At 33.3% G+C, this 15407-nt stretch overlaps 1 protein-coding gene across 1 annotated transcript; it reads left to right on the top strand.

Moving 5' to 3' along the window:
* Positions 1-863: 863 nt before the first annotated feature.
* Positions 864-14376, top strand: LOC148954136 (transmembrane protein 223). The gene is made up of 3 exons (XM_089086932.1): positions 864-1202; positions 10624-10766; positions 14181-14376. The coding sequence occupies exons 1-3, from the start codon at positions 872-874 to the stop codon at positions 14328-14330; spliced, it is 624 nt and encodes a 207-aa protein (XP_088943058.1). The 5' UTR covers positions 864-871; the 3' UTR covers positions 14331-14376.
* Positions 14377-15407: the final 1031 nt, after the last annotated feature.

Raw genomic sequence — 15407 nt, 5'->3', positions numbered from 1 at the left:
TAAATAATACATTGTGCCAACATCGTTCTTATATACCTCCAGGGCATAACTACAAAACCCTTGCCCTAAGGGTTGTGGGGGAGTAAACTCCTCAAAAAACATATTTTCTCTCTGGAAATCAGTTACTCTGAACAAAATGGCTATCTTAAAATTTTGATTGGATGTGTTTGGGAAAAGGGTGGGCGTGGAAGGGGTGTTAGCTGCCTTCCAATCACTTTTGACTATTAAAAAAGGCGCTAGTTATTCCGATTTCAAATCGAATGCTCCATTTTTTATTTTTCTACGACAACTCCTTCGACACGAATTTCCCTGGTATGGAAAAAAAAAAAAAAAAAAAAAAATACATTGTGCCAACATTGTTCTTTACTTAGATATCTCGATTGCGCTGCCTATGACAACATCCTGAATTGCCTAATGCTCTTTTACCTACCACTTTTAATCCGAAAAAATCAGAAAGAAAAATGAACAGTATTTTAATGTGGAAGGTAGATTTTTTGTTTCAAGAAACATTTTTATCTTCTCCTTCCTATGAACCGATATACATGGCGAGCCCAAGATGACAGTATTTATTTTTAAGAAACAGATTAGCCAGGATGACGGTTGAAGCCCGGAGGTCGATATCGATAACAAAAAAATAGAAAAAAAACGGCGGCGTATTAGTGACGCCGCCGCCGATAGAATCAGCGGTGGCGTCAGCGCGCTGATGCAAAACCGGCGGCGCGCCGCCTATTTTCGGTGCGGCTTCGGGGTCTATTGGTGGATCATTTCTGGACCAACGGCAAAAAAACACTACTCTGGCAATGACTACGAAAATAAATGATGCGATGTTCGGCAATGTTAATAATGTAAGCAGCCAATTTAAATTCGCAAAATGCTTAATTTGATAAGAAGCTTGAAAGCCACCACATGTAGTAAACAAATATTTAAGACCACCCTTTTATCTCGTTTCATAGTGAATAAACCGTCCAAAACACTTGCTAAAGATGTTTTCATCTATAAAAATGATAACACTAGGTACTTCAGGATTATGAGCTTCTTTTGTATGTCTCAATATGTTTTTTGGAATTATATGGCTGTGTGTTTTCTGGGAATGAAGGAAACTGAAGTAAAAGACAATGAGAAAGAAGCTTCTTGGCTGTATAAAATTAATTTTGGAGAATCAAAGTGGAGATACCCATTGGGAATTTTAAGTATGGTTTTTGGTAAGTTGCAGAAAACTTTTAGCTTAAACATAGCCTAAAACTGTTGTTTCATATTGTTTGTAGATTCTAGATAATAATAAATATATTCATGATTCAATTTCTGACTCATGGACAAGTTAAACTAAAGTTTCTAGCCAGCTAGACAGATAGCCTATTGTAAAATAATTGTTAACATAATTAATTATTCTGCTAGTTGGATGTTATCACTATTTGGCTTTGAGAATTTACTATCTAGCTAGTTGGATATATATCAGAAAGGTTAAAATAAAGTAATATCCATCTAGTTAGATGTTGATCATAGGCCTATGCCTAAGAGAAGGATATCCACTCTTTGACTATTGGATAAGATTGGATATTCACTCTTTGACTATTAGAAAAAAATAGTTTATAAGCTTATATAGAATAGTACTATCCAATCTCCTTAGGGTAAGACACCCAGTAGTCGGACACTTTAATCACTTTGAAAACTTTTTGACATTTAAACTACTCTAATTACTGTATTATACCACCTAGAAACTTAATTTTTATATCAAAAAATTTCTGAAGAATTTCTGAACAAGTAGGTTACTAATTCAAATAGTTTTACTTGTACAGCGCCTCCTATTTTTGAATTTACTAACAAGTGACAATTCTGCCTAAACTCGGACATACAAACGGCTCATTGTAAATAGTGATTAAAATAGTATAAAAGATTATGTCCCAGAATAGGCAGGTGGCCGACTACTGGGTGTCTTACCCTATAATTAAAAACGGTAAAATTCTACCTTAGCACCTTTTGACTATCTTGGAAAGGGGTTAGGTTAGGAAAATGAAACTATCAGGAATGGATTTACAGGCTAAAGTATGTCCCAGGAAGGTATTTTAAAGTATCAACCTCCACTCCTTCTCTCTCTGGAGGGTCTTGAACTTTGATGCTTTAAAAACCTCTGTGATATAAAAGTGAAACCTTGCAAAAGAGATCTACTGTTTAAATGAAGTACAACAAAATTATTTTCAGCTTCACAACTTTGCTCAATCCCAATTTATAAGGTTTTAAACATATGCAAATTCATTTCCTAAATTAAAAAAGAAACATTGATATGGCTTAAAATTCTACACAAATAACAGGAATTGCAATTTCAGAACTAAAGCCGGAGAAAAAAACTGATTACTGAAAATTACAGTAAAATGTTGTTTTGTCAAAATTTCAATAGGTTAGGTATAGACCTGTCATGCAGCAAATTTCAGGACCCTCCAGAGGGAGGAGTGGATGTAGGTAGCCTACTTCAAAATATCTTCCCAGGACATACTTTGGCCTGTAGACCCACCCCTGAAAGTTTCATTTTACTAACCTAACCCCTTTCTAAGATAGCCAAAAGTAGTTAAAGTAGAATTTTACCTTAAAAACATTTTAGTCATGTAGTTGGAAAATTTGGCCCATCTGTATAGAAAAAATATAAATTTGCCAACTAGTTGACAGTAAATATTGCCCCAGCAAAACTTTCATTCTCCAACTAGTTGACTATTAACTTCTCCGCAACAAAATTTAATTTTTCCAACTAGTTGGCTAATAACTTCTCCCCAGCAACACTTAAATTTGCCAACTAGTTGACAATAAATGTTGCCCCAGCAAAACTTTCATTTTCCAACTAGTTGACTATTAACTTCTCCCCAGCAAAACTAAATTTTTCCAACTAGTTGACTAATAACTTCGGTCAATATATACCAAATCATATTATTGAGTTAGGACTAAAGTGAATACACCATTCGATGCATTTTATTATGCTGATTATGAATAGCCTATATTAAGCATTTCTCTTAGAAATGACTTTCAGCCCCCCCCCTATCCAGGCACCTTCAGGCTTAGGTTAGGTTAGGTATAGCCTATATAGGGGGGGGGGGGCTGTAATTCTTTTTTATTAGAAATGATTATTATATTTGTAATCAGCATAAAAAAAGGCATCAAATGGTGTATTCATTTTATTTGAAACTCAATAATATGATTTGGTATATATTGACCATAACTTCTCCCCAGCGCAGCTTAATTTTGCCAACTAGCTGGAAACAAACATTGCCCCAGAAAAGAATTCATTTTCCAACTAGTTGACTGATAATAGTTAGAATTTATTCTGAATAGCATAAAATATGTTAATAATATAGGGTTTTCTCAAATTTAATTATCACTATTGTTACTATTGTGTTACAACTTATGTCTCCCTCCCTGTCTCTCTCTTAATGGGAGATATATTTTGAGTTATATATTAGGCTTTGAAGCCACAGATTTTTTGTTTTGATTCCCAGGATAATTAGTCTTATACCTGGTCCCAAAAATGAGATTGATTCTGTCAAAGCTTGGACGGTTAATCCCCCTGTCTGTTTAAGGAAAACAGATACATATTTGAAGTTTTGTTCATTTCAATCTTGTATTTAATGGACATAAATTGTGCATGTTCCTTCATTTATCTGTCTTTGTTTCTTTTCTGGAGGAATATTTTAGTCTCATTCTTAGATTTTTAATTAATTTTTCCAACTAGTTGACTAATAACTTCTCCCCAGCAAACTTAATTTTTCCAACTAGTTGACTAAAAACTAAGTTGGCCAACTAGCTGGAAATAAACATTACCCCCAAAAACACTTTATTTTCCAACTAGTTGACTAGCAACTTTTCCCCAGCCATACTTTCTTTATCCAACTAGCTAGAAACAAACTTACCCTATAAATACTTTTGTTAGCCATCTATTTGGCAAGTACCTTTTCCTCAGAATAATTTCTTAGCTTACAAAGTGACATAAAGAAAAAACAAAAAACATACTATTCCTGCTCCAATGAAAATTGGCAAACAAACTGAAAATTCAGTTTGTTTGATTTACCTTAGCCTTAGCACATTTGTTAAAAGCACATACTGCCAATTTTTATTGGAAAAGGAATAGTATGTTTTTTGTTTTCTCTTTAAGTCATGTCTTTAGCTAAGAAATTATTCTGAGGAAAAGTTACTTGCCAAAGAGATGGCTAACAAAAGTGTTTATGGGGTAAGTTTGTTTCTAGCTAGTTGGATAAAGAAAGTATTGCCAGGGAAAAGTTGCTAGTCAACTAGCTTGAAAACAAATTGTTTTCTGAGGCAATGTTTGTTTCCAGCTAGTTGGCAAAATTAAGTATTGCTGGGGAAAAGTTACTAGTCAACTAGTTGGAAAATGAATTGTTTTCTGGGCCAATGTTTCTTTCCAGCTAGTTGGCAAAATTAAGTATTGCTGGGGAGAAGTTATTAGTCAACTAGTTGGAAAAATTAAGTTTTTCTGGAGAGAAGTTATTAGTCAACTAGTTGGAAAGGGAAAGTTTTGATGGGGCAACATTTATTGTAAACTAGTTGGCAAATTTAAGTGTTGCTGGGGAGAAGTTATTAGTCAACTAGTTGGGAAAATTAATTACAAAATTTAAAAATGAGACAAAAATATTCCTCCAGAAAAGAAACAAAGACAGATAAATGAAGGAACATGCACAATTTATGTCCAATAAATGCAAGATAGAAATAAGCAAAACTTCAAATATGCATCCGTTTTCTTTAAACAGACAGGAGGAATAATCCTTGAAGCTTTGAGAAATTCATTTACACTTTTGAGGGCAGGTACAAGACTAATTGTCATAGGAATTAAAACAAAAATCCCAGGCTTCAGAACCCAATATGTAAATCCAAATAAATCTCCATTAATAGGGAGACAAAGAAAGAAACGGAAATTGAAATACAATAGTAATAATTAAATTTGAAAGAAACCTATGATATTAACCATATTTTATGCTATTCAGAATAAATTTTAACTATTATTAGTCAAATAGTTGGAAAATGACTTGTTTTCTGGGGCAATGTTTCTTTCCAGCTAGTTGGCAAAATTAAGTTTTGCTGGGGAAAAGCTATCAATAAACTAGTTGGAAAAATTAACTTTTGATGGGGAGAAGGTATCAGTCAACTAGTTGGAAAGTGAAAGTTTTGCTGGGGCAACATTTATTATCAACTAGTAGGAATTTAAATATTGCTGGGGAGAGGTTATTAGTCAACTAGTTGGAAAAATTAAGTTTTGCTGAGGAGAAGTTATTAGTCAACTAGTTGGAAAATTTGGATTTTTCCTACTAGTTGGCAAATTTAGATTTTTCCTATACAGGTGGGCCAAATTTTCCAACTAGATGACTAAAATGTTTTTAATTATAAGGAGATTGGATAGTACCGTTCTATATAAGCTTATAAACTAATTTTTTCCAATAGTCAAAGAGTGGATATTCCTTAGGGGACTCCACCCTTTAACATTCCAAATTTTCCAACTAGATGACTAAAATGTTTTTAATTATAAGGAGATTGGATAGTACCATTCTATATAAGCTTATAAACTAACTTTTTTCGAATAGTCAAAGGGTAGAGTCCCCTAAGAGAAATAATTATTTAGCTAGTTGGAAATTATCACCAAATTGCTTTGAGAATTTACTTATCTGCCTAATTGGATATATACCAGAAGGTCTAGGACAAAGTGTTATCTGCCTAGTTAGATATTTGTGCAATGCCTAAGAGAAAAAAATTGTCTGGCTAATTGGATACTATCACTAGTTTGCTTAAAGAATGTAATTATTTGCCTAGTTAAATATGTATCAGAAGAGCTGAGACAAAGTATTATCCACCTAAGTAAATGCTAAGTTGGTGCTCATGCTTTATTATGTCTTGCTAGTGGGCTAAAATTATTTTTCTTTTAAATTTCAATTATTTCTCTAGTTGGCTTATTTCTTATTTGCTTAAAAGACTTTTCAATTAGCTAACTATTAGGATATTTTATGTACAACTTATGCATTGTTGGATATTATTTCTATATTCTATAAAATATAAATTTTTAGACATTATCCATTGGGTATATTCCCATAACAGGTTTTGAAGTCTCTTGGATATTGACTATTATTTAAACAGTGGCTTGTGGATATGAGTATCAATGGAAGTAAAAAATCAAAATCTGATTAATGCAAATATGGTACATAGGATTATTATAAACTAAGAATTTTGTTGTTTAAGTGTTTGTTTTTGGTTTTGTACAAACCTATATCCTAGATGAGTGGTTTGCATGCTTATGCTACACTTGTAACACCAAACCAGGGGTTTGAGTCCTTGTCTTGCTGGTTGTTTGGTTTGGAAGGGAGTCAGTGGTGTGACTCTAAGCTTAGTCAGATCAACCCAGCTGTAAAGAGGTATCTAGAGAAATCTAGGAAAGATAAACAGGAAGGGTGTACAAAAGCACAGGATGGCTGTCTTCCCCCCCCCCCCCCCTATATTGCACTTCCTGTCTGAAGGGCCATGAAACAGAGATCAGCACTGCTGGTAGGGACTTTAAAGTTCAATGTTGTATTATGTACCTTACCTTTACTTTGCCAATCCCCCCCTGATGGTCCCAGCAAGTGTTTTAAATTATGCCCCAGAGGCATATAAGGTTTTTATGTAAGGGGTGGTTGTATAAACTTTGAAGGTTGCTCATTTGATTGGAAATTGAAAGTTCTTTACCCCTTTATGAGTCAAAAGTTGACAGAGGGCATCTACCCCCCTGACACAAACACCCTCTTTTCCCGAAATGAAAACTTTGAGATAGACAGTTTGTTTGAAATAGTCCAATGAAAAGTTATCAAAAGCTTCATTCAACATACTCCCCCCTCTCTCTGCCAGAACCAGGGGAAGGGTTGCAACTTATGTTGTGGGGGCATATAAGGTTTTAGTGGAAGAGGTGGTTGTATAAAGATTGGAGGGGACTCAAATGATTAGAAATTGAAAGTACTAATTCACCTTTTAAGAGTCAAAAGTGATCCAATGTCAACTAGCCCCCCTCTCCCAACCTTCTTTTCCCCAAAGTTCTTGAGAATCAAAAATTATAAAAAAGTAAAAAGCCACCCCCCCCCCTTGAGCCTTTTTTCTCCAAGTGCATCTTATAAAAATTTTGAAATAGCCATCCTGTTCAAAATAGGCTGACATTCAAATTACTATAACTTACGGGTTTGAGAAATCTTCCCTAGCCCCCAGGGCAAGGATTATAGCTTATGTAAGTTGCCCAATATTAGAATATAAGGTTCTGTGGAAGGGGTAGTTGTATTAACTTTGGAGGGGGCTCATTCGAACAGAAATTGAAACTTCTAGCTCTTTTTTAAGAGTCAAAAGTGATCAATGGCCTACTATCTGACACCCCACTTTCCAAAACGGCATCTAATCAAAATTTGGATATAGCCATTTTGTTCAAAATTGTTCAAAGGCTAAATAACTATGCTTCCGGGGTTTACCCCTCTTCCCCCAGTCCTGAGGAAATGGCTCTGAGCTATGGAACTTAATTATTGTTACTTTGATACTTGGATTTAGTTATTTACATGGTGACTTTGATTTATGGTGCAAGGGCTGTAAGCTGTGCAAGTTGGTTATTGTTACTTTGATGCTTTATTTACTTTGATACTTTGTTAACTTTGATCCTTTCTTTACTTTGATACTTTGATACTAGTTTTGATACTCTAATAAAAGTTTGATGCTGAAAGAAAAATCTTATATTGAAATAAGGAATTTTTCAAAAACTTTAAAATTGATTAAGAAAAACTTTCCAAAAGTTTTTTCCCCAATTCTTTCCAAAATAATTGTGGTTTTGAACTTTTAATGAATGGTGTCTCCACTACAAACAAGAGTATGAATACTGCACGTTTCCCAAATGGAAAAGTATCATTCTATTACTTAAATAACCAATCCTCTTACATAGAATTATCATTCTCTTACTTAAATGGCTACAAAGTTTAGCAAAATAAGTGTGATTTGAATATTCAATTTAAGTTTTACTCGTTTTAAGATTTATTTATTCATTTATACTAGTAACTATTATGTATTTGTTTGCTGTGATTGTTTATTTAATTTTTGTTAATTTTGGGTTTCATTTATGCCTCAATAGCAAAATATTTTTGTTCGTTTTAAGCTTGATTTGCATATTCAATTGAAGCTTTACTTGTTTTGAGATTTATCTATTCATTTATATTAGAACCTATTGTATGTTTGTTTGTTATGATTGTTTATTTAATTTCTGTTTGTTTTGTTTTTCACTTATTCTTTATTAGTAAAGAATAAGTGAATAGTGATCTTAAGTTTAATATGGCCTTTACTTTTCTTTAAAAACTTTTTTTTTTCAGAAAGATTTTTTTTAAATAATTATAGAAAAATATCTCTTCTTAGACTGTCACTCAAACTATTCTGACTATTAAACTTTTCCCTTATTGCAAGAATAAATGACAAATCAAGGTTTAAAAAAGGCCTGCAAAACAAGTTAATAGCTTGGAAAATCCTTAACTGAAGCTTGGTCCTAGCCTTCAATTGCTGCAATTTTGAAAACATACTTATAACGAGCTAATGGTAAGGCAAATCTCTGATGCAAGCATCTAAATTGGAAAATATATTTGAAACTTGCCAATTGTTAGACAAATCCTTGGTTGTAGCTTGTTTCAAGTCTGCAACATTGAAAATATATCTGAAACAGGCTTGCAATACCAGCCAGTAACATGGCAAATCCTGGATTCAAGCTTTTTTCAGGCCTGCAATTTAGAAAACATGCTGAAAAAAGAAAACTAATTACAAGGTAAATCTTTGATCCTTGTACATAACTTGGCAATTATTGCCTACTTGAAACAAGCCTTTGTGAAAGATGCCTGCAACTTTGAAAATAATGCCCACTCTAAATGAGCTTGCACAGCAAGCCAATTATGTTTGACAGAAAACTGGAAAGCATGTATTTTATAATTAATTATTATAGGATATCCAAACAGAGGCGTCTTTTGGGGGTGGCAAGGGGGGGGGCCGTTGCCCCCCCAATAATGTGAATAAAAAAATTATTATGCAGCGTTTGACCTGTGACCATCTGGATTTGGACCTCTCTTGCCCCCCCCCCCCCCCAATAAAAATGCTGGAGATTCGCCCCTGTCTCCAAATGTAATAAAAAGACTGTAAACCAGATTTAAAACTTGCATACTTTTAAAAACATAATGCAAACTTTAAAAGTAGCCAGGGATTGGTAATTATTTTTCATTAGAAAGAAAACTTACTAATTATTTACTTTTACCTATCAAAATGTTTGTGTGATGCTAAAACTATCAATTTAAACAACTTGATCTGTTTAAGAGATCCTTTAACAATGCAGATAATAATTTTCTGCTGGATTAGAACAAAATAATTTGTAACAAAAAATTTTTATTAGAATTACACAAACATTTTTAAATTAGGGATCCCATAAAAAATTAGGCTTAGTAAAAAAAACTAAATTTGTTGTATGCAATAATAACACTTCATTTTTAACCCACCCCATATAAAAAAAATTACACTTTTGGAGTATAAAAAAAAAGAAAAAAAGAATACACTATGTACATGAAAACTTAAAAACTTTACACAAGCAGAGTAAATAAAGGAAAGAAAAAAACATTGAAGACAGAAAAACACAGGAAAATGAACTTATTTGCGAAATAAGGGAGATAAGACAGTGGAACGGACCAAGAATTAATGAGGCATTATTTAATAATTTAGAACTTTATGTTGAATATAACCAATTTAAATTACTATTGTGGAGAGATAAAGCAGAAATTTAAGATACTAGTAATAGCTAGTCTTGATCCATTCTAAATCAATTTTATTAAGAATACTGTCAACACTACCATAAAAAGTGCAGAATGGTCACAAAAGTTGGAGTATAGTCTAGATAAAGCTCATCTTTAATAATGGCCCTGGTTTACCAAAATTTTGAATAGCCTAGCTTAACTTTCTTTTAAACATCAATAAGAACATGAAACCAGAAAGAGCTAAGTAATCTAGCCTACAAATAGTGAGACTTACTCAGCAAAAGAATCTACTTGTTGAATATGAAAAACGATGCAATCCACCATGAAACACCAGGAAACACAAGATATGCAATCTTGGTTATATAGGGTTAATAAGATAAAACCCTATATTTTGAATAGAAATGTCAACTGACTGGACAGAATGTGACAGGTAGGCATGCAAAAAGTTTCAAAGCTGCCAGAAATAGAGCTCAACACAATTCCAAAAGCTGTCAACACACAGTAGTAGCACAACTTGTGTTTCGACAGCCTTGCTTTGAGCAATAGGCTAAGTATTTTTATATGTAAAATTTGCAGAACAGTAACAAATGTAACTTAGTATGGCTTGCAGTTAGCACTGTCATTAGTTTTCTGAATTACCTTTGTACTGTAAGCTAATTCAGTGGCAAGTCATATACTAGCCATAAATATAAATCTTATGTCTGTACCTTTGTGAACCTTTTTATTTTCAGGGACACTTAAATCAGGCACTCTATTATTAAAAAAAAGAATAATAATAAACAGTCAAGTTATGTTTCTACCCCTTTTCTTCTTTTTATTGAATGTATTAGTATTTTTCTTACCTTTTTATTTCTAGGAACTTCAATTGCTATAGCAGGTTTCTTATATTGTGCAAGAAATGTTAAATTATTAGTTTTGCGAAAAGATGGAAAATCAGTGTCCTTTGTTACATATGGTCCATTTGGTAGAAATATTATCTTTACTACTCCTCTTGAGAAGGTAATTTATTACTTTTATTTTAAAGTTTAGCTATCAAATTGTAAACACTAAGTTTATTGAATTTTGTGATGTTAACATGGGGCACCAGTTCACACACGCTTAGGAGGGAGGGGGGCAAGGATTTTTAAAGTGTTTCTTTTTAAGAAAGGTACAATATAGGGATTTTTGAATTTGAGGGAGGGCAATTAGTCTTAACTCTTTATGATAATACCCAAAACGGTGTTTTTGAAAATATAAACAGGGTAATGAAATGTAAGGAGGGGGGGGGGATAGACTACAACAGTTAGAATTAGTATCATTTCCGAACGATGAACACTATTAAGTTTCTTTTTTAACTCTAACAACGACACCAGTATATGCTTTACTTGTGAAAGAACTTTTTTAGAGAGTAAAAGCGATGCTCATTAGAAAATCAAGTGAAATTTTAAGATAAACAGAAAAGCTAAAGTTCTGACCAAAGACAATAAATGTTGTCTAGCAATGATCGATTTTTCACATTTTTTCGATCTACATGCATCATTTCCTTCTGAGCAGAATCATTGCCAGGACCCCCTTCTAGGTTTTGAAATGTACTTTTTATTGGTATTTTTCACTAAAAAAAAATTGAAAAAAGACTGCATAATTCTTCACCCCCCCCCCCCCATAGATTTTGAAAAATATTTTTTTCCCTCTTACATTGTGAATGAATATTGCCTGCTCGTATATCTGATTGAAAGTGAAAGTCTCCTGAAGTTTTTCTAGATATTTTTCTAATAAGAAAATGACTCATTTGATTACTTATCTGAAAAACAAAATCAGTGGAAAAAAAAACACCGTGAACAAAAAAAAAATAATTGAATGCCAAAAAAACGCTATAAAAAAAACAGTACCAGTGTATAAACAGGAATTATCTTTGACACAACTTAGCTGGCCATATATAAAAATAAAAACGATGAATTCAAAAGCCATACCGTAACCTAAAAAAGCACTCAAGAAAATACAAAAGAATACCTTGAAAAAAGAAAATATTTACCAGTGCATAAAAAGGAAGCTTTCATTTATCTTGATCAACTTTGCTGGCCAGTCACATGAACAACATGAACACAAAATAAACACCATAAAGACTAAAGACATTATGTACAGAAAAAAACACGAAAGAACTCCATGAAAATGTTTACCAGTGTATGAAATACATCACCGCTATATCAAACCTTTCACTGTCAGACTAGCGAGAGTTATGGGTAACAACTGAACCTGCCCTGTTCTGTATCTTCTGGAAGTGTGTCGACAATGTTTTAGGAGCACCAGCATACTGCAGGCATCTATATTTGGCAGTGGCTCCGATGAAAGACATGTAAAGTGGCATGATTGAGCTGGGCAATAGAAGGTTTTTTCACAAAGAGTGATCTCCAGCTTTCTTGCACAGAGGGCTCTCACCTGATTGTGGTGGATTTTCCAAGAGAGATCTGTGAAGAAGTAACTTTATTTTGTTAAGATGAAGTAAGGTATATGCGTTGTACTTTCGGTCGGAAAATCAGCAGCTTCTTTGCTTCTGATGCATTGAAATTGACCCTTCATGCATCAGACCGCTTTTTAGTTTTCAAAGGATCTGTCTGTAGGGATAGACAAGCTTGGGTAGGGTCTTCATGTTTTGGAACGGGTTATTTGTTTCTAATTCTCCTGCTTTATTTGGGGGGGGGGGGTACGAAGAGTTCCACCAGCTTGTTGTAATTATCTTTGTTCTTTCTTTTTCTTGTTCTTTCTTCCTATAAAGATGGTCTAAATCAACTTCAGTCTGACTTTCTGATAGATAACACAACACACTTTTACGATGGAGTTAGGACAAACACGACTACAGTCTAGTTTCAATGTTACATTATTTTTGCTACCAAGAAAACTTGGCAACTGGATGCAATTCAAGACTAACTAGAGAGAATGCCCTTGATATTTATTTTTCAAGAGCATTTCACTTTGATAGTTGAAAGATGTTATTATTCCTTAGTGCTGTGTTTTATTATCTTTTTAACTATTGATTTTATTGCTTGGCGTCATCTTTATATTTTACTGTGTGTACTTTGAAATAGTACTTTCTACTTTGAAAATTTTTTTGCTGTATTTTTTTAATATTGAAACGCTCATGTTATCTTAAAGTAATAGGGCACTAAAAAGGAATTTTGATTCTTTAAATTAGTTAGGCAGAAATTTACACAAGCATACACGGGTTTAAAAAAATAAAAAAAACCTGAAAATCAATTTTTAATTCAAAAGATCCTTGATGCAAGTATGCCCTCTAGCACTTAACGAGCACCAAGTTTAAAAATAAAGGATGTTTGTCAAAAATTGACAGAAAATGAGGTGAAAAAACTGTGTCGTCATGCAGATCTAGAAAGTGTAGCTTTCCTGATTGATGTAGCGAAAGACAGACACTGTCATTAATTGACAGTAAAGTGGGTTTAATAAAAGGGACTGTATGGTTCAAAGTATGCAATCAAATCCTTTTCTCTTCTGATTTGAAAAACGTTATTTTTCTTGCTTAATTTTGATATATTCTACTAGTCTATATTTGTTCAATAGCAACTGGCTGTATTGAAAGACTTGATTCTATGATGCACTTGAGTTGGGCTGTACAATCGTGTTTTTTTTTTTTTGTTAAAAGAAAACGCATCTGCTTGTTTATCTTAACGACCTAGTGTGGCAATAAAAGAAAGAATTTAGGCTTAACAGAATCAACTTAATAGTTGTATAACAAACCAAATAAAAATCGTAGAAAATCCCGGTTTTCAGGTACGAATACATAAGATACATAAGATGGAGCCAGGGGGCGAAAAATGTTTACCTTGATATTCTATTCTTGGTATTCTATAAGATATTCTATTCTTATTTTCTACTATAGAAAGCAGGACAGCAGAAGCTCAAGTGTTTTCGTCCAAAACTCGCAAATGAGAGAAACCGAGTAACTCCCCTTTATAAATCTAATATATCTATGATAGAAACATGCTACAAAAGCAGGGGTACAAAAAAAAACAAACAGGAATATATGTTATATAATTTCAATGAAGACTATTTAAGGAAAACTACAGGTAACTATCTCAAGCTAGTTTTAACTACTTTTTGAACCACATGATTTCGCCAACGTGATTGTGTGATGGGGATATTATGATAATAATTAATTATCAGTTATTATTAGTCGTTATTGTAAAATATATATATATTAAAATTTGTTCTTGTGTTAGTAAGTATTTTCATATGAAACAGTATGAAGTATTTAATAGTATTTTATATTTAAGTATTTTCTTGTTCTCTTTTCTTATATTTTCTAAGAAAATATAAGATTTCTAAGTCATATATATTTCTAATTATTTCAAAGTATTTATTCTATATATAAATTCTTTTCTAAGTTTCTTATATTTAAGTATTTTCTTATTCTTGTTACAGGTTAGCGCTAAAGCAAGTAGAAATTCAGCAAATTCAGCGATTCCGTTAAAAGTGAAGGGAAAGATGTTACATTATTCAGTTGACACCCGTGGTCATTTTGTACACCCTAAAATATTTGATTCCACTGTAGGCCTTCGGAGACAACTGTAAACTGTGATAAATTATTGCGAATCAGTAAATAAATGTTCTTATAAAAAATTAAACTTGTTGTTCCTTTAATAGTAAGGTGGGGAATAAGTCACACAGAATATGTCACTAACCTATAGTTCATATTTACCCATAGGGAAAATCTGTTGAAGGACTTTAGAACATAGGAAACTTTCAGGGAAAAGCTAACAAAATTTTTGTTCAGGGAAGATCAATGTGAGCCTAAATAGGTACATATTTAAGAATACTTTTGTAGACCTCACATTCGGAACGGAACCCAAGTTTTATCAGAAACCCTAAAAAGATATGTAAAATGAGGGAAATCAGAAAAATCGTCGGTTATTTAATTAATTTGAAGTTGGTTGGCAGGAAGAAGAAAAATACATGTATTTTTCAAAATCTATAAGTATTTTTGTTAAACCCAGGGCTTCTCGAAAGAACGCGCACACAGACACAGGGGTGCCAATTACGAAGGGGGGATACCATTCCCTCCTTCTCCTAATAGACTCTACATGAAAATAGAAAATAAAGGTAATGTTTAGTTTTCATTTCCTTCATAATCCTGCCTCCTAGGCTCTCAATAGCACTAACTTTTGTACTTTCTAAACTAATAAACTTATGAGTACACCTGCAGATCTAGAATAAACTCGGGGGGGGGATGGATACCGGATAATGACTGCAAAAAAGGCCATAGAGTCTCTCGAATGAATACGTATACAGATTCAGGGGTGCCAATTAAGGGGTTGCAGATTTTGCAACTCCCTCCCCCCCCCCCTGTTTTTTGAAAAATCCATTTGTGAAATCTTCTTTTTAAAACGACAGAAAAAAACAAAAGTTCCCTCCCCCCTAGATTTTGAAGAATACTTTTTGTTTTGTATCTTTGTAAAAAAAAAATCCTTGCTCCGTCCTGTATATTTGTGAATTTTAGCCCTTGTACACACCCAGATAGGTCTTAAGATGCTTATTCAGCAGAGTACGCAGAGGTATCACCTCCTCAGGACTCGGAATTAGTCTCTAAAAGTCCCTAACGCCCCTTTTCTCGACTGAAGTCCTTTCCAAGTCCCTTTTTATGCAGAAAGT

This window comes from Artemia sp. Qi Xiang Cuo, chromosome 3, assembly GCF_049724085.1.
Source record: "Artemia sp. Qi Xiang Cuo chromosome 3, ASM4972408v1, whole genome shotgun sequence".
Taxonomy (NCBI): Eukaryota; Metazoa; Arthropoda; class Branchiopoda; order Anostraca; family Artemiidae; genus Artemia; species Artemia sp. Qi Xiang Cuo.
The sequence above is the reverse complement of the archived record's forward strand: the minus strand, read 5'-3'. Positions and strand labels throughout refer to the sequence as shown.